Source organism: Lygodium microphyllum, chromosome 21 (genome assembly GCF_053477565.2).
Source record: "Lygodium microphyllum isolate KBCC chromosome 21, Lygodium_microphyllum_v1.1.10, whole genome shotgun sequence".
NCBI lineage: Eukaryota > Viridiplantae > Streptophyta > Polypodiopsida > Schizaeales > Lygodiaceae > Lygodium > Lygodium microphyllum.
In genome coordinates this window covers 27,558,874-27,582,739 of record NC_141155.1, presented here as the reverse complement: position 1 = coordinate 27,582,739, position 23,866 = coordinate 27,558,874, and the positions used below count along the sequence as shown (strand labels likewise).

At 42.1% G+C, this 23,866-nt stretch overlaps 1 protein-coding gene across 1 annotated transcript; it reads right to left on the bottom strand.

The window, feature by feature from the left end:
- Positions 1–11,340: 11,340 nt before the first annotated feature.
- Positions 11,341–22,457, bottom strand: LOC148017843 (importin subunit alpha-4-like). The gene is made up of 4 exons (XM_087661500.1): positions 22,373–22,457; positions 20,655–20,933; positions 14,175–14,453; positions 11,341–11,690 (listed from the first exon to the last, which is right to left on the bottom strand). The coding sequence occupies exons 1-4, from the start codon at positions 22,455–22,457 to the stop codon at positions 11,341–11,343; spliced, it is 993 nt and encodes a 330-aa protein (XP_087517626.1).
- Between the last annotated feature and the right edge of the window lie 1,409 nt (positions 22,458–23,866).

Sequence of the window (23,866 nt, the reverse complement as noted above, 5' to 3'; positions counted from 1 at the left end):
AATGCATATTAAATTAATAAACGTTTATGAGTTTAGAGTGCGCACTCGTAATAAATTAAGGTTAGGATTTATTTCTAACCAGTTGATTTATTTATGTAGCTGAAGACTGCTAGGTATTCACTTTTGTCGGTTTAATTGTGTTATTTTACTAACGATTGTGAATGCTTCAGTTGATGTGTAGAGATAGCAGCAGTGGCGGAGGAAAGCATTGGAGTCTAGTGAGTTTCCGATTTTTCGACTATATTTTGATAGGCGCCACGCCTATATTTTGATTATGTCTATAGAGACATCGACTATTTATTATTATTTTGTATGCGCTTATGCGCCTGGATATGTTATTTTTATTTGGACATTGAGATTGGGCGTGCCAGACTCTTTGGGCACCGTCCATTAGCTTTATTTTCCTATTTTTGGTAGAAAGCAAACTCAAAAGCTAAAAGCTTGTATATTTTTGTAATTGGGCTATTTTTGAGCAAAAAGATTGAAAATATATATTAAATACATGCTTTGTGAAGCGCTCACACAAGGCATGGGGGAGATTCAACCCAATTTGTCTTTTGTCTCATGTCGTGCTTGCTTTCACATTGGTTTTTGTGCTAAAAAGTAGAGTGCTTTGTTCTTGGGGACCTTTGGGAATTCACTACGTGAGCTACCGGCGTCCGATCTGCGCACCAGTGGCAAAAAGAAATCCAGACTCAAGTAGAAGAATTACTAAATAGAGGTTTAATTCGACCTAGCAGTTCTCCATTCGGTGCACCTGTGCTCTTAGTCAAGAAAAAGAATAATACTTATCGGATGTGTATTGACTACCGAGCATTAAACAAGATCACTGTAAAGAATAGGTATCCTATACCTAGAGTTGATGACCTTATGGACAAACTGCAAGGATCTTCTATATTTAGTAAAATTGACCTTAAATCTGGATATCATCAGGTGAGGTTAGATAGATCCGACATATTTAAGACTGCATTCAGGACACAGTTTGGCCATTACGAATTCTTAGTTATGCCATTCGGATTAACTAATGCACCTGCCACTTTCAGTAGAATGATGAATCGTATTTTTCTAAAATATCAGTATTGTGTGATTGTTTTCTTTGATGATATTTTAGTGTTCAGTCAAAGTGAAAAAGAGCATTATGAACATTTATCATTAGTTTTTCAATTACTGAAAGAAAATCAATTGTTTGCAAATCCTGACAAGAGTGAATTCTTTAAGACAGAAATAGAATATCTAGGTCATATTGTATCAGAAGAAGGAATAAAAGTTGATCCTAAGAAAATTGACGCAATATTGCATTGGCCTATTCCTAAAAATGTACATGAATTACGCTCATTCCTTGGTCTTGCTAGTTTCTATAGGAAGTTTGTACGTAATTTTTCATTACTTGCTTTACCATTGACCAAACTTCTTAAGAAAGGCATTGTTTATCAATGGACTGAAAACCAGCAGAAATCCTTTGATTTACTTAAACGTGCATTGACCAATGCTCCTGTCCTACAATTACCTGACTTTAATAGACCATTCTTTCTAGTTGTGACCGATGCTAGCGGATCAGGAATAGGAGCCGTGCTAATGCAAGATAACCATCCAATAGCATATTCTAGTTCTAAGCTGAAACCCTCTGAGCTCAAATATTCCACTTATGACAAGGAACTCTTAGCAGTTGTACAAGCATTGAAACAATGGAAGCATTATTTAATGGGTTCAGAATTCATGATAAAGACCGACCAGCAAAGCATTAGACATCTACTTAGCCAACCCCAAATTTCTGACCGTCATATCAAATGGGCTTCATTCATTCAAAGTTTCCATTCTATCATTCAATACCAACCTGGAAAAGAAAATGTAGTTGCTGATGCATTAAGTAGAAGACCTGCAATTTATAACATTTCTATCATATCTTTTGATTCTTTGATTACTATGAAAGACACATATCACCAAGATATTACTTTTCATTCTGATTGGCAAAAATTAGTTCAAAATAATTTCATTCCTGTTGATTCATTGTCATATAATGATGGATTCATGTTCTTTGAAAAGAGACTGTGTGTTACTATTCCATTCCGATCTTTTATCTTGAATGAAATTCATTGTCCCCCATATCAAGGTCATAGAGGTATCATTTCTACATTACGCATGTTAACTGAAGATTTTTATTGGCCGCATATGGATGCAGATGTGTCTAATTTTGTTTCTGAATGTCTGATTTGTCAAAGAATAAAAAGACATCATGGTAAACAATATGGGTTATTAATGCCTTTATCTATTCCATCTAAACCTTGGGAACATATATCTATGGATTTCATTACTGGTTTACCAAATACTAAATCTAACCATGACATGATTTGGACAATTGTAGATAGATTTAGTAAGCAAGCATATTTCATTGCATGTAAGAAAACTTTAACAGCATCTCAAGCAGCACAGTTATTTTTGAAAACTGTTTTTACTAACCATGGATTGCCGAAAGTGATTATTTCAGATAGAGATTCTAGATTTTGTAATAATTTCTGGATTACACTGTTTGCAAATCTAGGCACAAAGATTGATTTTTCATCTGCATTTCATCCTGAAACAAATGGACAAACAGAAGCCACAAATAGCACTATTTTAGATCTTTTACGTGCATACACTATCTCTAAACCTCAAACATGGGATACTCATTTGCATTTATTACAGTTTGCCTATAATAATACACCGCACACATCTACAAAGAAAGCACCTTTTGAAGTTATTTATGGATATAGATTATCTACACCTGTTGCCTCTTTGTCTAATAGAATACAAAGTGCCGATGATATTGCTGTTATGCATAATACTATTTTTGATGAGGTCAAGGATATGATTGCTAAAGCCCAACAATCATATACCAAACAAGCCAACAAGAAAAGACAAGCCATGAATTTCAAAATTGATGATTATGTTTGGCTTAGAATAGAAAAGCGTAGACTGCAAAGTGTAGATAGACATCCAGTTGTCAAATTAGCCCCTAGATTCTACGGACCATTTAGAATCATTCATAAAATTAATGACAATGCATTCAAGTTAGAACTACCATCTCATTGGAAAATTCATAATACATTTCATATTAGTTTATTGAGACCATTTAGAGGACAATTACCTATCCACCCTGTCTATGAAAACCCACCTTTACTCGAAGAAGAAACTGAAATACTTGAACCAGAAGCCATCATAGACACTGATTACATGACCACTAGAACTGGCCGAAGGTACTCTAGATATCTCGTGAAATTTAAGAACCATCCTGTAGAAGAAGCACAATGGATGCACGCTAGAGACTTAAATGCTTTCCCCACTCTGTTAGCTCCACATTGAGCTAATAGCAATTGAGGTCAATTGCTATCCCACCCCGGGGGTATGATGCCAGGAGGCATATTCCACGGTGGATTCCGTGAGGTTTTACGGTGGATTCCGTAAACTTAGATAACCGGGGCTCATACGCAAAGAGGATTCTTTGTGCGAGAAGTTGATGGGGACGCCTGTCCTTTTCGGGCGTTTCATTAATTTAGTGTGTACATGGGTGATTCCATAGCGGGTGATTCCGCAAAATGCATATTAAATTAATAAACGTTTATGAGTTTAGAGTGCGCACTCGTAATAAATTAAGGTTAGGATTTATTTCTAACCAGTTGATTTATTTATGTAGCTGAAGACTGCTAGGTATTCACTTTTGTCGGTTTAATTGTGTTATTTTACTAACGATTGTGAATGCTTCAGTTGATGTGTAGAGATAGCAGCAGTGGCGGAGGAAAGCATTGGAGTCTAGTGAGTTTCCGATTTTTCGACTATATTTTGATAGGCGCCACGCCTATATTTTGATTATGTCTATAGAGACATCGACTATTTATTATTATTTTGTATGCGCTTATGCGCCTGGATATGTTATTTTTATTTGGACATTGAGATTGGGCGTGCCAGACTCTTTGGGCACCGTCCATTAGCTTTATTTTCCTATTTTTGGTAGAAAGCAAACTCAAAAGCTAAAAGCTTGTATATTTTTGTAATTGGGCTATTTTTGAGCAAAAAGATTGAAAATATATATTAAATACATGCTTTGTGAAGCGCTCACACAAGGCATGGGGGAGATTCAACCCAATTTGTCTTTTGTCTCATGTCGTGCTTGCTTTCACATTGGTTTTTGTGCTAAAAAGTAGAGTGCTTTGTTCTTGGGGACCTTTGGGAATTCACTACGTGAGCTACCGGCGTCCGATCTGCGCACCAAACACCTTTCTAGATCCTGGAACCCCAGAGATTAGTGTATGGATAGAAGGATGATTTATTTCAGATGCATTGATTGATGGAGGCTCATCAGTAAATATAATGATGGATGTGACAATGAAGGATCTAGGTTTGCAAGGAATTCAACCTACCCAGTGGATTATTAGATTGGCAGAGCAAAGCAGAATCAAACCCTTGGGCATCCTCCCATACATAAAAACAATCCTTGTAGAAAGAGACTATTGGTTGACATATTTGGTGGTCAAAACCAATTCTTATGGGACCTCATACCCTCTGCTATTGGGAAGACCTTGGCTTTTTGAAGCAAGAGCCGGGACGGACTAGTTCAAAGGCACCCTAACCCTAGGCAGAGGACCCAACAAAGTGGTGTTGAAATTGTATGGATCGCAAAAAGGTAATGGATCCACATCCCTTGAAGTCATAACATACTCCTCTAATGAAGTAACAGATGGTACATCAGGAGACAAAGAGGCTATTAAATAGATATTTCCCAAGAAAACAGAGTCACAATCCCTAATAGTGGGCACTACAAGCCAACTACCAAGAGAAGCAAAGTCTTTGTCCATGGGAGAATACCTCCTGCCTCAACTCGAATTGACTTCTAAAATCACCTCTGACAGTAAGATAGAAGCATGGATGTACTATTCTCCCTGTTACATGGCTGTCGCAAAGCCAGAGACAGAGGCAAAAGCAAAAGCAGACACAAAGGCAAAGGACCTGTTCTTCTCCTATAGAGCCTCTACAGAAGTAGAGACAGAGCCTCTAGAGGAAGAGGATGAAAATGATGAGGAAGAAAACAAAGTAGATTATGAAAGTGCAGATGAAAAAGCTCATCTGGTAATGGATGATCTTGTTGATGTCCCTACAGAGACATCAGAGGCTGAAGATCTTCGGGTGTTGGAAGGAATGACGATGGTTCCATTTGGGTTGACCAATGGACCACAAAGTATGCACAATCCGCATAAGAAATGGATCAAAGGTATAAAAACTAAGTTCTCTAGTGCCTCTCGTTTCCTTGACCATTTATTCTAGAGAAAAGATGATGATGATGCCCTTTGTCAACAGAAGCCAAAGCCGTCAAAGTCACGGCTTATAGAAGATTTGTGCTATGTGACATTCCTAGACGCATCTTCTAAAGATGAATCCCTAAGTCTAGAAGAAATCACCACTCACACAAAAACAAACAAAGCTTTGAGACCCTTCCAGCAATCTCACCAGACAAATGAGTCAATCGTTCAAAAGGAGGACATTGGTTCCAGTGGAACATCAGACGATGACACTACTCCCTTGAAGGAGTCAAAAGCAATCCGTGGGAAATTTATCCATGAAGTGGAAGGTGAAAGGCAAGTGACGTTCCTTTATACTGAGGATACTGAATGTCACCTGAAAGTGGGTCTCAATCTTCCAGAAGAAGAACTAGTGGTCCTACAAGACCTAATAAAGGAGAACTTAGACGTGTTTGCTTGGTCGTATAAAGATCTAAACGGGATTGATCCCACACTATGCCAACATCAAATAGATCTAGAGCTTGATTGTAATATTTCCACTCAAAAAATATTATTGAACTTGCCTCCCTGCATGCTACATAAAACCTCTGCAAGGTTATCTCCCACATCGTCATTATCGGTAGATTAATCCGTACCCTACACGTGTAAAAATGAGGCCTTCGCATTGTGAAATCGAGGCCGGGGTTGAAGACCATAAAAACCCGCGGGAGAACACTCTTTTTGAAGGGGCAATTGGGATAATGATGAAATTTAAGTCAAATTATTTTTTCCTAATTATCCCTTCCCCCAGCTGATGCATGGCTGGAGGAGAGGGAGTAGGAGAAGAGTAAGTAAGAGTATGGGGAGCTTGTTGAGGTGGAGATGCACGGGAGAAGAGGGAAGCATGGGGGGCTCCACATGTGTTTGAGTCTCTTCCCCCCTTGGCCTATATAAACACCCCTTAGGCCTTGAGGGGAGGGAGGATAAGGGGAATGCTGCCGTCACCTGACCACCTGCCGCCGTGCCGTGGAGAGAGTAGGAGGGACTACTGCGTCGCCGGCCATGAGAAACGCTGCCCCCACAACGCCTGCCTGCTACCGCCATTTTTCCCATGCCGTCGTCAATCCTTCCCTCTTCTCAATCATTGGGACCACATAGACTCTGTTTAAAAAAATCTGAAGCTTCTTAGAAGCTTCTTTAAGAAGCTTCTAAAGGGATAAGGCCCATAGGCCTTGTTCCTACCTGCCCTTCCCTGATTTTAAAACCAAGTGCATTGAGCTCCTATTCCTACGCGAGGAAAAGGTATCGACCTCCAGGTAGTCTCGAAGAGTGAGAGTAAAGGCTAGAGCAAATCCGCGGAGTCAATTATCACGTCTACAATGGCTCCCAAGAAGTCGCAAGGCACACCCGCGAGAGGCTCCTCCCTGAACTTACACGTGGACATCACCGTGGATCCACAAGCCTAGGTTCCATGAATTTATTTCCACATAAAGAAATGCTTTAAACATGCTTAATTCCACAGGGAGAATGCATTTTACGCTTATCGTTAATTCATGTGGTAGTGATAAAAGTACATTTGATAAATTATCTCTTTGAACGATGGATAAGGATTGGTGCATATCATGCCATTGGATCGTGTGCATCTCCAAAGTTATGAATGGAAATCACTTACTCGCACTATGAACTTAGTCGCAAATTGCATTGTCGTGCATTTCAAAGTGGAAGTCTAAAACGTATATTGCCTAGGGTTAAAGAGGAAATTGTTAAGTGCATTGGTCTTGAAGGAAAAGAGTATCTTGCATTTAGTCAATAACTTCCTTTGTTATGACTCACATGAGGAAATTGTTAACTTCCGTTGCACGGCATGAAAATGAAACTATGGACATTGCACGTTGCATGCAAAGATGTTGTCAAACGGATTAAAGGTTGCATGTCACATGAACTTCATTAACAATGTTGCATTTAGAAAAGGGTCGCATGTTACATATTCGTAGATTTCATTTCATCGAGTTGCATTTAGAAAAGCGTGCATGGCTTATCAAAGCATGAAATTCTTAAGCTCAGAAAAAAGGGTTGTAGGCATGATTCTTTGATGTAAACCCTAGTAGGTTTCATGCAAGTTATCATTCGTCGTGACCTTAGTAAGAAAAGTAAAGGGTTATGGCTTACCTTATAGAACATAGATGTAACAAATCGTATACTTGCACGAAATGTGGTATTTAGCATCTGTTTACACCTTTAGAACAAGCTTACCACCTCTAGGGAAGGCTCATCCTTGTTGCAAGTCAAGTAGTTCAACTTAGCTAAATCACTTGTAATATTATAACCGTTAGGGATTCGTATAGGCATAACTAGTTGATATGATAAATACCTCAAGTACTAGCTAAGGCTTGGCACATCAGAAATGCGGCATAGTATCATACTTGGACACCAAGTCGAAGCCCTCAAACCCAAAGGTCCTACCCACATTCATGGAATGTTTGGGTCAATTCGACGCTCTTGCAAACAACGATCTAGGGTTTCTACCCTAAGGATCGTTGACCTAATGCTAAAACTCAGATTGAGTTTGGAAACCCTAGGATTGGCCTAGTACAATTAGGGTTGGGTTGGGTAAGAAGACACCCTAAACCCTGCTTCTTGTCTAAACAAAATTACTTGACCGAGAAACACCGTTCAATGTGTGAAATGATCCCATGGGATAGATGTGACACGTGTGCAACAAGCTGCAACATCGCATGGCCTTGTGGTTTAATCACAAGATAGACTTGCCATTCCTTGGAACGAGGTTGGCAGGTTCTAGCGCAAGTCTAACTTGTAAGAGTATGAGTAGTCATCCTGCTACATCACCTTTCTTGGGCTGATTTTCCAAGTTAAGGGAAGTTATGTATTTGCTTGGTAAGCAAAGGATCAATCAAGTTAGAGCGACATGGTCGCCAGGATTTACTGTTAATTTATGAAACCTAAGGTGTTGGTTTAAGTTGGGTTGACAGGGTATGACCGTAACCCAAGAACAAAAGGGTGAACAAACAAACCCTTGGGGGATCTTGCCAAGTCGCAATTGATCTCGGATCCAATTGTGGATGCATTTGAAGAGAAGGATTCACTCCTTAGCCAGTTGGCCAAATAAACGACCACTAGATTGATAGTGCTTGTAACTGTTTAAGAGCACTATTTGCACTATTTTCTCAAGGAACTAAAAGATGGAAAGTTAATTAATGCTTCAGGTTGAAGGCCTGAAGGGAGAGGCAGCATCAGTTACCCCCCACTGTCTGCCTGACCCTAACCAAGGGGTTGTTAGTCGCACCGTGAACGTTGACTGAACCCGCCGTGAGAGGTCTCTCCGTTGAGTGCTACTTGGAGCAGGAGGACGCTTGGGTGTGAGGGGGGGCTCTGGCCGTAAATCCCTTGCCTTCTAGGCCGTGCACAAGAGGCCAACATGACTCAAGATTGGATCTCGAGGCCCGCATACTAGTCTACAGGTGGAATCTTGGATTAGTAATCCCTATGGATTGCTAGATAACCTTTGTGTGGATTATGGATAGCCTTCGGTCGGATTATGGATAGCCTTTGAACGGATTATGGATTAGCCTACGGGCTAGATTTTATGGATGTATTCCAAAGATAAGTAAGATAACCTATTGTAAAGGAACTTGTTTGACACTGTTTTTCTATGTTAAGTGCTAAGATTACGTGAAGGAACCAGTGTCTAACTGGCTAATTAAGGAAGATGTTTTATGTGTGTCCAACTAAATGTGGTAGGTAATTAGGAAACTAAAGTAACCTTGAGGAAAGTGCGGTGGATGTGGCCATGGGTCCGTCCTACGAATGGGTGGTCCTGGTTGGCCGAGAATGTTTCTCAAATGAAATGGATAGTAAGGAGCTCTTCTCGAAGGAAATGAACAGCAAGGACGCTGACCTAGAGTTCATGTTACTAGAATGCTGATTTATGATGTTTTAGGGGAACAGAATGGGACTATGCCTTATGGGTAGGGAGCTCGAGCTTTGCATCCCTCTCGTTTCCCATTCTCCTTGAACCAAGTGCAGCATGAATCCGCTTCGACCCTGACGTTTTTGCGTAAAGTAGTTCACCTGGGGTTCAACGCTAGCTGCCATTTTAGGAATTTGACCATTAGGAAAATCATGATTCAATTCAGTCCTAAGTGGGAACGGTTGGAATACTTCCGCTATGTGGCAGACTCGGGAATACCTAGATCGCAAACCTTGTAACATTCCATGGGAGTGCTGGGCGGAGCTTTCTAGACTCTCTTTCTGATGGACTACTAAGACGTGTCCTGAAAGGAAACAGGTGGACACGTTACAGTTGGTATCAGAGCGAACCAACGAAGGATCTGTCTTTATAAGAAAACTTAATAAGAAGAAGTAAAGAAAATGATGTTGTTAAGAACATTTCCTTACTTATCGATGCTATCTTGTAGAGTCATGAAGCATGGAACAGATTCATGGTGTTCTAGGTCATGTTTATGACCGCGATGCATGCCTTGGATTATCGACGAAGGATTGATATGATAATCATCCTAGACCGCATTTACAATCCATCACCTCTGTACGTGGAACGGAGATGGTTGGGTGATTCAGGAATCTATTACATAGCTGCCCACTGGTTTGCATACCTTCGAACCAACCTAAGGACAATCAAGTGGTTGGAGGACCTGAAGATTGTGAAGCTGTTCATTATTGTTGAGGCTCACGTAAATGCAATCTTACATGTCGGAGGTTGGAAGGTCAAGCTGAACACATATGTGTACGAGGAAGTGACTCGAGTAGTCCCTGTCGATAGTATCAAGGTGTTGGGACGTCATGAGAAGAATGTATATCAAAGGAAAAGATACCCTAATCTTCCAATGACCTATCAATTCCTGAAAATCGATGATCCCAATCCATACTATTACTCACTTCCACTATTGCTGAATGCAACAACATCTTATTCCCCTCGAATTAATGTATCAGCTTGTTCCATCGCCCTAAGAATAATTGTACTCTGAAAGGGCTATGCCCATATGAATGAAGTAAGACTTTTTTTTATCAAGGATTGTCTTGACTGTGAATATTGATAAAGAAGTAAAATGATTTGGTCCCTTGGCTGAAAACTGAATTGGCAATAAAATGTAATATAATGTTGAATTCCTACTGAGAGGAAAGTCGACTTCGGTCAGATTCAGGGTCATGAACATAGGTATCCATGAGTGTCTGCTCGGAATGGATTGGCTTAAACCTAATGACACCCACATTCATTGTGGAAAGGGCCAAGTTTCCTTTCGAAACTTTGAAGGGGAATTGGTCACAACTCAAGGAGAGGCTAGAAAGCCGGAAATTCAATTGGCCAAAGCATCATGGATTATAAAGAAAGTTAGAAAGGGGCTACCTGGTGCGCAGATCGGTCGCTGTATGCTCGCGTAGTGAATCCAGGAAGGTCCCCAAGAACAATGAACTCTACTTTTTGCACAAGTTACAAGGTAAAAAGCATGAACGACAAGAGCAAGAGACCAATTGGGTGCAATCTCCCCCCATGCCTTGTGTGAGCGCTTCACAAAGCATGTATTTTATGTATATTTCCATCTTCAAGCTCAATAATAGCCCAATTTACAAAAATATATCAAGATTTTAGCTTTTGAGTTTGCTTTTACAAAAATAGAAATAAAGCTAATGGACGGTGCCCAAAGAGTCTGGCACGCCCAATACAATGTCCAAATAGAAATAACATAACCGTTGTCAAAGAGATCGTGCGAGAGCTGCAGAACACGGGGTTCAAGGTACAGCAAGAAATAAAGACTAACAAGAAGATCTCAAATATTGGAAGTCGCTCATGTTCAGAAAAATCTGAACATATTCAGTTTCCTGTTTGTGAAGAGATCTTTGCAAAGAATGCATCTAGAACCATATCCATAACCATTATAAGAGCTAGGAGGATTAATGAAGGCTGAAGTTCCGTAGTCCAGTTTGACATACAAGTAAGAATTTAGAAGTAAAATCTGATTCCTATACCCAATGCTGTAACCAGGATAATGGCAAAAACTGAGAGGATGATGATTAAAGCCAGCTTAAACTGACCCTTCTCCATAGGTAGACACACCTATTTTTGTATACGGGCTCCTCTCAGAGATGAAGAAGCACTTAATAGTTGATTAATGCCACTTGTATTACCCAGATCTTTCTCTACTTCACCAACTCTAAGAATGTTCTCAAGTCTCTCCAAACATACAGTTATGATACGAGGGTCTGCACAATTCTGAAGATCACACAAAGGTTTAATGCAGCCTTGACTCACAAGGTACTTGATTTGATCATGCGTCCCACCAGATGTTGCATTTGATATAGCCCATGCAGCCTCTTTCTTGATCTCAAACTCAGCATTTGCCAATACTGATATTAAAGGAGGTATTATATTCGCATCAATTACAGCCTGAATTTGCTCCTTGTTCCCTGCAGTTATGTTTGATTTAGTTCAGCATGCTTCTTTCTTGATGCTCTTCTTATGGTTTTGTGTAAGAAGGTTAAGCAAACAGGGTAGCACTTGGTGGTTGATGATAAACTGAGTTTGTGCATCATCTCTGTCGGCAGTCGCCAGAAGCACTTCAATCATCCAAACATCAGGATCAGCAGCTCTGAGTTCACGCTCCAATTCCCAATCGCCATTCCACTAAATGCACCAACTGCAGTTGCGCAAAGGGTGCGTTTGACTATGCGAGAAGCCCATCCCTGGCTCCCGGTGTAGTTACAAGAATGTCCACACAACTCTCTGTAGAATCCAATAGCTCAGCTTCAGACTTGCTAAAACTGTGCATGCACTTCCTTGGAAGAAAGACAAGTTCAGATGCTTCAGCAGCCATCTGAGTTTGCCCAATTGCTAGGCCTACAGAGAGACCCACTGCTGGTGCAATTGAATCTAATACAGCCTTCACTTTCTCTCCTCTGCCCCTCGATATTGCGAGCTTCTCTCCATCTCTCGCTTCCAAACAAGTGACCACACACGCAACGCCTACACAAAGAGGGGCGATACACCCACCTAAATAGGCGTGAAAGTCAAAAGACCTGTAGAGATCAAAGCAGCGCACACCGACTGAGGGTGCAGAGGAGCACAGACAGAGCCTTTTACTACTCTCCTAGACTCCGACAGACTGAGAGCCCCCACCTATTCGAATTCTGCTCTTCATTGTCAATCTGATCCTTGCTTTGACCAAGAGATTGCCAGACCTTGGCTTCCGAATCCAATCAATGACCTTGCCATCCAACAACATAAATGCCGTGATGTGCGTAGCTGTAGTAGGCACGCCAGGAGTAGATGTAATCGGCTACGTGCAGGTTGAACTTGAGACGGCTACCACTGAAAGACTCCTTCCTTTATCCGTTGCTGCAGATCACCATCTAGTTTGATTCACATCTTTTTCATCCGCAAATTGCTCTGTTTTGGAATCGGATCTATTCAACTTAGCGATGAGCTCTGTGTCAATTGTGTCTTGATCCACAAAGCTTTCCAGTGAGCAAGGAAGAGAAGATGGGCACACTTTCCTGCATGATGAACTTCCTAATTGCAATTCTGCATATTGGAAGCTGTGTCGTGCTTATCGTCATCGAATTGCTTTTGCATTGTGGTCTGAACTCTGTAAGCTCTTGTTTCTGCCTGATGATCAGACATTTTCCTTCTCTAGCAATCATCATATCTGGCGCCCCCTTTCCCTCAGAGTTGGAGTTACCTCCATTCCTCTGACTGCGATAGACCGTCAATATCGTGTGAGTGTTCTGATTGTGAATCTCTGATGCCTACCAGCTGCCTTTAAATCCTCGCCACCCTCTGATCAATATCATAATCCTCGGTCAGATAGCAACTGCCCTGACAATCCTTTAACTATTGTCGATCTTACAGTTTTTACTGAGTCGAGCTCCTTCCTGCCTGAAAATCCCAGCTTCGTGGGCAGGCTTGTCCTCTTCCTTCCTGGCGGAAGCCATGCTGGTCCTCCTTTTTCCATTCCAAGCATTACTCCCCCTCCTTTCGCCACAGAAGCGAAAAAGAAGGAACCTTTCCTCCCATTCAAGCACATGACAATCCATCTTTTTCCCTCCCTTTTGCCATTCGAATACTCTTTTCCTCAATTAGCCTCCTTTTCTCCCTTTTGTGAATTCCTCTTTTGACGCATAGAGACCAACCATACAAACAGCCTCGTTTGGACAGTATATCATAGTCTCAACAAAATCAGGGACCTTATCACTAGAGTCCTGATTACCATCTGGTTCAGTGAAGGACTCATTCTAAGCTTGCCCCAAGTCTCGGATGCTCCCACGAACAGGACGGTCTACAAAGGGTAGGATAGGTTTTCCTTCCTATTACAAGCATCGAATATGCAATACATTTAAGGGAATATATACATACATTGAATGTAGTTTATTAAAATGCGCCACACAAACAATGAATCACACGCAGAAATTAACACAAATGCACAACAAAAATGGAGGTGTTCACGGCTCGGATGAGAAATGTCAAAGAGATCGTGCGAGAGCTGCAGAACACGGGGTTCAAGGTACAGCAAGAAATAAAGACTAACAAGAAGATCTCAAATATTGGAAGTCGCTCATGTTCAGAAAAATCTGAACATATTCAGTTTCCTGTTTGTGAAGAGATCTTTGCAAAGAATGCATCTAGAACCATATCCATAACCATTATAAGAGCTAGGAGGATTAATGAAGGCTGAAGTTCCGTAGTCCAGTTTGACATACAAGTAAGAATTTAGAAGTAAAATCTGATTCCTATACCCAATGCTGTAACCAGGATAATGGCAAAATCTGAGAGGATGATGATTAAAGCCAGCTTAAACTGACCCTGCTCCATAGGTAGACACACCTATTTTTGTATACGGGCTCCTCTCAGAGATGAAGAAGCACTTAATAGTTGATTAATGCCACTTGTATTACCCAGATCTTTCTCTACTTCACCAACTCTAAGAATGTTCTCAAGTCTCTCCAAACATACAGTTATGATACGAGGGTCTGCACAATTCTGAAGATCACACAAAGGTTTAATGCAGCCTTGACTCACAAGGTACTTGATTTGATCATGCGTCCCACCAGATGTTGCATTTGATATAGCCCATGCAGCCTCTTTCTTGATCTCAAACTCAGCATTTGCCAATACTGATATTAAAGGAGGTATTATATTCGCATCAATTACAGCCTGAATTTGCTCCTTGTTCCCTGCAGTTATGTTTGATTTAGTTCAGCATGCTTCTTTCTTGATGCTCTTCTTATGGTTTTGTGTAAGAAGGTTAAGCAAACAGGGTAGCACTTGGTGGTTGATGATAAACTGAGTTTGTGCATCATCTCTGTCGGCAGTCGCCAGAAGCACTTCAATCATCCAAACATCAGGATCAGCAGCTCTGAGTTCACGCTCCAATTCCCAATCGCCATTCCACTAAATGCACCAACTGAGCTGCGCAAAGGGTGCGTTTGACTATGCGAGAAGCCCATCCCTGGCTCCCGGTGTAGTTACAAGAATGTCCACACAACTCTCTGTAGAATCCAATAGCTCAGCTTCAGACTTGCTAAAACTGTGCATGCACTTCCTTGGAAGAAAGACAAGTTCAGATGCTTCAGCAGCCATCTGAGTTTGCCCAATTGCCAGGCCTACAGAGAGACCCACTGCTGGTGCAATTGAATCTAATACAGCCTTCACTTTCTCTCCTCTGCCCCTCGATATCGCGAGCTTCTCTCCATCTCTCGCTTCCAAACAAGTGACCACACACGCAACGCCTACACAAAGAGGGGCGATACACCCACCTAAATAGGCGTGAAAGTCAAAAGACCTGTAGAGATCAAAGCAGTGCACACCGACTGAGGGTGCAGAGGAGCACAGACAGAGCCTTTTACTACTCTCCTAGACTCCGACAGACTGAGAGCCCCCACCTATTCGAATTCTGCTCTTCATTGTCAATCTGATCCTTGCTTTGACCAAGAGATTGCCAGACCTTGGCTTTCGAATCCAATCAATGACCTTGCCATCCAACAACATAAATGCCGTGATGTGCGTAGCTGTAGTAGGCACGCCAGGAGTAGATGTAATCGGCTACGTGCAGGTTGAACTTGAGACGGCTACCACTGAAAGACTCCTTCCTTTATCCGTTGCTGCAGATCACCATCTAGTTTGATTCGCATCTTTTTCATCCGCAAATTGCTCTGTTTTGGAATCGGATCTATTCGACTCAGCGATGAGCTCTGTGTCAATTGTGTCTTGATCCACAAAGCTTTCCAGTGAGCAAGGAAGAGAAGATGGGCACACTTTCCTGCATGATGAACTTCCTAATTGCAATTCTGCATATTGGAAGCTGTGTCGTGCTTATCGTCATCGAATTGCTTCTGCATTGTGGTCTGAACTCTGTAAGCTCTTGTTTCTGCCTGATGATCAGACATTTTCCTTCTCTAGCAATCATCATATCTGGCGCCCCCTTTCCCTCAGAGTTGGAGTTACCTCCATTCCTCTGACTGCGATAGACCGTCAATATCGTGTGAGTGTTCTGATTGTGAATCTCTGATGCCTACCAGCTGCCTTTAAATCCTCGCCACCCTCTGATCAATATCATAATCCTCGGTCAGATAGCAACTGCCCTGACAATCCTTTAACTATTGTCGATCTTACAGTTTTTACTGAGTCGAGCTCCTTCCTGCCTGAAAATCCCAGCTTCGTGGGCAGGCTTGTCCTCTTCCTTCCTGGCGGAAGCCATGCTGGTCCTCCTTTTTCCATTCCAAGCATTACTCCCCCTCCTTTCGCCACAGAAGCGAAAAAGAAGGAACCTTTCCTCCCATTCAAGCACATGACAATCCATCTTTTTCCCTCCCTTTTGCCATTCGAATACTCTTTTCCTCAATTAGCCTCCTTTTCTCCCTTTTGTGAATTCCTCTTTTGACGCATAGAGACCAACCATACAAACAGCCTCGTTTGGACAGTATATCATAGTCTCAACAAAATCAGGGACCTTATCACTGGAGTCCTGATTACAATCTGGATCTATGAAGGACTCATTGTAAGCTTGCCCCAAGTCTCGGATGCTCCCACAAACAGGACGGTCTACAAAGGGTAGGATAGGTTTTCCTTCCTATTATAAGCATCGTATATGCAATACATTTAAGGGAATATATACATACATTGAATGTAGTTTATTAAAATGCACCACACAAACAATGAATCACACGCAGAAATTAACACAAATGCACAACAAAAATGGAGGTGTTCACGGCTCAGATGCGCAGCATCGCGACATCCACCCCCTCTAAACCTGCGCATCCTCCGGATGTGCCAACTATCCAGGATCATTCAACTCCACAAACAGGTCAAGTCTATCTTCTGATTCTAGTGGACCTGTTTCTGCATCAGCTTCATCATCCCTATGAAATTTTTGCCCCTTTCGAAACAGCTGATAGAGAACATCTGCAATATGAGCAAAATGAGGAATCCAAATCATGTAAAATACATAAGCTCCCACAAATCTTCGCATCTCTGAAGTAGTCGTGCAATACTCTGCAATCCTGTTTATGGCATCCACCTTTGCAGGAGAAGGCTTTCTGCCATAATATCCAACCATATGCCCAACTATGATGACTTCATTAACAGCAAAGACGGATTTCAGCCCTGAAAACTTATGTCCAATTTTTGCAGGATCCCTCAACATAGGCTGCTTCATAGCTTTTTCAATCTGTTCATCACTATCAGAAGGAAGCGGGCCTGCAACCGGCTTAACCTTCTTATCAACTGTTTTATATTTTGTGTCAACCTTGGCATCATTCAAGCACTCTTTTCTTTGCTGCAATTTCTGCAAATTTTCAGCATCTTTCAACTCTGTTGGCTGAAAAATTTCAGCCTTTAGCTCTATGGACTGCATGGGTGCAGCCTGAAACTCTGTATGCAGAAATTTTTCTGCATTCAACTCTGTTGGCTGAATAAATTCAGCCCTCGGCTCAATGGACTGCATAGACGCATCCTGAAACTCTGTATGCAGAAATTTTTCTGCATTCAACTCTGTTGGCTGAAAATTTTCAGCCTTTAGATCTATGGACTGCATGAGTGCAGCCTGAAACTCTGTATGCAGAAATTTTTCTGCATTCAACTCTGTTGGCTGAATGGATTCAGCCCTCTGCAATTCTGTTAGCTGATCAAGATCAGCCATAAATTCAGTTTGCTGAGTTTTCTCAGCCTCTAACTTTGTTTGCAGCATAAAACCAGAAATTTCCTGAAACATATCCAAGGTTTGCACAGGTATGATCTTTGAACCCTTACATACATCAGTTTTCAGCATTGCACTCATCTCAAACAATGTATCTGCATAAGACATCCCTTCATACAATCCATCCACATGCTCTTCTGCTTGCAAATTACCTGCATTCTTCAACTCTTTCTCCTTACGACCAATGTACTGCCTGGCAGCTCTAGGCAAATCTAAAATTTTCTGATAACTTACCGAACTATCTGAAGTAAACCCAACAAAGTTATTGGAGAAAGACTGGCTGCCAGGAGGCGAGATCTCCTCTTTGCTCCGCTCCGTACCATTGGCATCTCGCAAGACAGCGGTACCTAATGAAAATCCAACTCCTTCGCAGGTAGTGGTGCCTCACGCAAGGAGTCCCTGTTTCTCGGATGATTTACCCCAACAGTCATAAACTGAACAGCTCGCATACCATCTTTACTGCGTATCCGCGCATAAGCTGATCCGTCATCCATCACTTTTGTTTCCATTCTTGCTTCTGTAATGAAAGGCTGTCCAAGAATAATCGGATAAGAGCATGAATCCCGAACAAAGCAATGATAATCCTCTTCAACATTACCAATAGAAATTCTAATATTCGGACAAGCAGCATACATATCACCAGAAGTATTATTGGCGGCTCTCATGCGCCAGCCATGCTCTGCATCCATAGGCCACTTGCCACTCTCATAAACACCTCGAGCAATAAGATTAATCTCAGAACCATGATCAACTAAAGCAATCAAGGGAATTTGTTTCTCTCCAATCCTTACCACTGTCTCAGTGGTTGCTCTAGCCCAATGACTTCGTGAAAAATGGCTGCGAGGAATGAGAATAGGGGTCTCATCATCTTCATACTGCATAGGCTGTACTATTTTCTCCGATTGCGGATTAACAGAAGCATTCTCAACCATCACTGCATCATCATGCTCTTCTCCAAGAGCTCCATGCCACAATCCCTGTAAAGCAGGTCCTTCCATCGCATGTCGTTTCCTCCGCAAAAGATCCTGCATCTGATCCTGTATTTCTCTTCTAGCAATCCCAAGAGCCTCTCCAACAGTAAAAGTGACTTCACTATTCAAAATTCTTTCATGAAAAATCTTACTCATATCCGTTTGTATATCAAGGTCTGACAAGAGCTTGAATCCTGGCTCTTTTCTTGGTTGCCTCTTTTCCTTCTGCTTGTCTTCCATTGGTTGATCAGAACCTGTTTGAGTTGGAGAATTTGGCTTAGGTGGAGCAGGTGGTGAAACAAAGTCACCCCCTCTAGTCTTTTTGGAGGAGCTAGGACCCTCCTCATCTCTTCTTCTCTTTTCCTCAACCATGGCATCTAAACCCTGCGTTTTAGCAATATAAGCAAAAATAGAATACCTGTCAACAGGAGAATCCCATCCTGTTTCTCCTCGGATGCTAGAGCCCACACAAGTCATAGTAGCAGTTTGAACTTTCCCTCTTCTCGCTATCTCCAAGGCAGAAGACCATAAAGCAGAGTCTCCATCAGATTTCTGCTCAAGTTGGACTCCAAAAGCTGAAGCATCTCCTCTAACACTCACATAAGCTGATCGCGCAGCCATATCATCAACAAGCTTCTTCATACCTCCCTTACCAAAATTCGTGTCAAGAGGAGCGCCAGTCTCTGTCAGCCATATCTTCCCATCTTGTCCCCAGAACACTACATTCTTCTTACGTGCTTCCTGAAAAGCATCACAATCTCTGCAGTGTTGGTGCTCTGTACTATCACACCAAATACATCGTCGCCCTTTCCTTTGACCAGCTGGAAAAGCAGTCACTGGAGCAGGTGCTACAGCAGGTACTGACATAAGTTGCTCCTTTAACTTACCAACTTCAGCTTTGACTGCTTCAATCGTCAAATCCGCCAAGCCTTTAATAACATCATCTACAGATAAGGGCACTGGAGCAGCAGGAACTGGTGGATTCACAACAGGAGGAGTAGGCTTAGGCAAAGAAGCAGCAGGGGTAGAAGAAGAAGTCTCCAAGGATTTTTCAGGAACTAATCCTGTATTTCGATGCAATCTGACTCTCCTGCGCTGCTTCTTAACAAGAGCATTCACAGCATCAATGACATGTCTCCACTCAGTCTTTAAACCTGAATCAGTAGCTTGATCTTCCAAAAGATCATCCAACTTTTCCTGTAAATCAACATCTGTAGCTTGCAAAAATAACTCCACTTTCTGCATCTCCAAAGCTTGCTGTTCAGTCCCATCCAACTGATCATAACGGCTTTCAAACTCTCGCAGAAGAGCGGTAACAGAAAGTCCCTTATTAGGCATAGAAACCCATGCTAAAAAATTCCTGCGATTCATAAGACCTGTATCCTCCAGGAAATATTCATCTTTTAATGCCTTTTTAAATTCAGCCCAACCTGCATGTGCCTCTTGAATTTCTGCAATTCAACCTTCAAGAGCGCGCACCACGATCCGCAAGAAGTAGCGGCTCCAAACATCTTGAGAAACACCAAAAAACTTCATCTTTTCTTCATACAAATGCAGGTAAGTTGACACTTGCTGGCCAGTAAACTGCTTCATCTCCTGTTGGACAGCTTTCAAGGCATCCATAGCATCACTGTCTCGTTTTGCATGCACTTGCTGCTGCATATACATGGTAAATGACTGAAACAGGTTCTTCATGACATTATCATCTGTCATCTCTTCTTGCGAGTCTCCCATCTTGCTGATGACGCAGCACTTTCACGTCGGGTTCACCAGAAATGTCAAAGAGATCGTGCGAGAGCTGCAGAACACGGGGTTCAAGGTACAGCAAGAAATAAAGACTAACAAGAAGATCTCAAATATTGGAAGTCGCTCATGTTCAGAAAAATCTGAACATATTCAGTTTCCTGTTTGTGAAGAGATCTTTGCAAAGAATGCATCTAGAACCATATCCATAACCATTATAAGAGCTAGGAGGATTAATGAAGGCTGAAGTTCCGTAGTCCAGTTTGACATACAAGTAAGAATTTAGAAGTAAAATCTGATTCCTATACCCAATGCTGTAACCAGGATAATGGCAAAATCTGAGAGGATGATGATTAAAGCCAGCTTAAACTGACCCTGCTCCATAGGTAGACACACCTATTTTTGTATACGGGCTCCTCTCAGAGATGAAGAAGCACTTAATAGTTGATTAATGCCACTTGTATTACCCAGATCTTTCTCTACTTCACCAACTCTAAGAATGTTCTCAAGTCTCTCCAAACATACAGTTATGATACGAGGGTCTGCACAATTCTGAAGATCACACAAAGGTTTAATGCAGCCTTGACTCACAAGGTACTTGATTTGATCATGCGTCCCACCAGATGTTGCATTTGATATAGCCCATGCAGCCTCTTTCTTGATCTCAAACTCAGCATTTGCCAATACTGATATTAAAGGAGGTATTATATTCGCATCAATTACAGCCTGAATTTGCTCCTTGTTCCCTGCAGTTATGTTTGATTTAGTTCAGCATGCTTCTTTCTTGATGCTCTTCTTATGGTTTTGTGTAAGAAGGTTAAGCAAACAGGGTAGCACTTGGTGGTTGATGATAAACTGAGTTTGTGCATCATCTCTGTCGGCAGTCGCCAGAAGCACTTCAATCATCCAAACATCAGGATCAGCAGCTCTGAGTTCACGCTCCAATTCCCAATCGCCATTCCACTAAATGCACCAACTGCAGTTGCGCAAAGGGTGCGTTTGACTATGCGAGAAGCCCATCCCTGGCTCCCGGTGTAGTTACAAGAATGTCCACACAACTCTCTGTAGAATCCAATAGCTCAGCTTCAGACTTGCTAAAACTGTGCACGCACTTCCTTGGAAGAAAGACAAGTTCAGATGCTTCAGCAGCCATCTGAGTTTGCCCAATTGCCAGGCCTACAGAGAGACCCACTGCTGGTGCAATTGAATCTAATACAGCCTTCACTTTCTCTCCTCTGCCCCTCGATATCGCGAGCTTCTCTCCATCTCTCGCTTCCAAACAAGTGACCACACACGCAACGCCTACAACAAGAGGGGCGATACACCCACCTAAATAGGCGTGAAAGTCAAAAGACCTGTAGAGATCAAAGCAGCGCACACCGACTGAGGGTGCAGAGGAGCACAGACAGAGCCTTTTACTACTCTCCTAGACTCCGACAGACTGAGAGCCCCCACCTATTCGAATTCTGCTCTTCATTGTCAATCTGATCCTTGCTTTGACCAAGAGATTGCCAGACCTTGGCTTCCGAATCCAATCAATGACCTTGCCATCCAACAACATAAATGCCGTGATGTGCGTAGCTGTAGTAGGCACGCCAGGAGTAGATGTAATCGGCTACGTGCAGGTTGAACTTGAGACGGCTACCACTGAAAGACTCCTTCCTTTATCCGTTGCTGCAGATCACCATCTAGTTTGATTCGCATCTTTTTCATCCGCAAATTGCTCTGTTTTGGAATCGGATCTATTCGACTCAGCGATGAGCTCTGTGTCAATTGTGTCTTGATCCACAAAGCTTTCCAGTGAGCAAGGAAGAGAAGATGGGCACACTTTCCTGCATGATGAACTTCCTAATTGCAATTCTGCATATTGGAAGCTGTGTCGTGCTTATCGTCATCGAATTGCTTCTGCATTGTGGTCTGAACTCTGTAAGCTCTTGTTTCTGCCTGATGATCAGACATTTTCCTTCTCTAGCAATCATCATATCTGGCGCCCCCTTTCCCTCAGAGTTGGAGTTACCTCCATTCCTCTGACTGCGATAGACCGTCAATATCGTGTGAGTGTTCTGATTGTGAATCTCTGATGCCTACCAGCTGCCTTTAAATCCTCGCCACCCTCTGATCAATATCATAATCCTCGGTCAGATAGCAACTGCCCTGACAATCCTTTAACTATTGTCGATCTTACAGTTTTTACTGAGTCGAGCTCCTTCCTGCCTGAAAATCCCAGCTTCGTGGGCAGGCTTGTCCTCTTCCTTCCTGGCGGAAGCCATGCTGGTCCTCCTTTTTCCATTCCAAGCATTACTCCCCCTCCTTTCGCCACAGAAGCGAAAAAGAAGGAACCTTTCCTCCCATTCAAGCACATGACAATCCATCTTTTTCCCTCCCTTTTGCCATTCGAATACTCTTTTCCTCAATTAGCCTCCTTTTCTCCCTTTTGTGAATTCCTCTTTTGACGCATAGAGACCAACCATACAAACAGCCTCGTTTGGACAGTATATCATAGTCTCAACAAAATCAAGGACCTTATCGCTAGAGTCCTGATTACCATCTGGTTCAGTGAAGGACTCATTCTAAGCTTGCCCCAAGTCTCGGATGCTCCCACGAACAGGACGGTCTACAAAGGGTAGGATAGGTTTTCCTTCCTATTACAAGCATCGAATATGCAATACATTTAAGGGAATATATACATACATTGAATGTAGTTTATTAAAATGCGCCACACAAACAATGAATCACACGCAGAAATTAACACAAATGCACAACAAAAATGGAGGTGTTCACGGCTCGGATGCGCAGCATCACGACACCGTGCGCAAGGGCGCATACAAAATAATAATAAATAATCGATGCCTCAATAGACATGACAAAATATAGGCGTGGCGCCTATCAAAATATAATCCATAGATCGAATACTCGCTATCCTCCAATGCTTTCCTCCGCCACTGCTGCTATCTCTACACATTAACTGAAGCATTCACAATCGTTAGTAAAATAATACAATTAAGCTGACAAAAGTGAATACCTAGCAGTCTTCAGCTACATAAATAAATCAACTGGTTAGAAATAAATCCTAACCTTAATTTATTACGAGTGCGCACTCAAAACTCATAAACGTTTATTAATTTAATATGCATTTTGCGGAATCACCCGCTATGGAATCACCCATGTACACACTAAATTAATGAAACGCCCGAAAAGGACAGGCGTCCCCATCAACTTCTCGCACAAAGAATCCACTTTGTGTATGAGCCCCGGTCATCAAAGTTTATGGAATCCATCGTAAAACCTCACGAAATCCACCGTGGCACGGAATCCACCGTGGACACACTAAATTAATGAAACGCCCGAAAAGGACAGGCATCCCCATCAACTTCTCGCACAAAGAATCCACTTTGTGTATGAGCCCCGGTCATCAAAGTTTACGGAATCCACCGTAAAACCTCACGGAATCCACTATGGAATATGCCTCCTGGCATCACTACCTGTCTACTTGATTAAGCTTAATAAGCTAGATCAGAATCAGAAGTCAAGTGAAGAACCTTCATGGCTAAAGGGGTACGCGGACGTATTTCCTAAAGAGCTGACAGAACTTCCGCCTCAAAGGGAAGTTGATCATGAAATTAAGCTAGTGCCAGGAGCTGCACCAATCGCAAAGAGGCCATATAGGATATCCATCCCG

What these genes read in the sequence shown, in the direction of transcription:
- LOC148017843 (XM_087661500.1), bottom strand. Translation starts at nt 22,457, where the DNA reads ATGGCTTCCGCCAGGAAGGAAGAGGACAAGCCTGCCCACGAAGCTGGG. An exon ending in AGCTCGACTCAGTAAAAACT is followed by an intron (nt 20,934 to 22,372) that starts GTAAGATCGACA and finishes ACATAACTGCAG; the next exon opens with GGAACAAGGAGCAAATTCAG. An exon ending in TGAAGTAGAGAAAGATCTGG is followed by an intron (nt 14,454 to 20,654) that starts GTAATACAAGTG and finishes ACATAACTGCAG; the next exon opens with GGAACAAGGAGCAAATTCAG.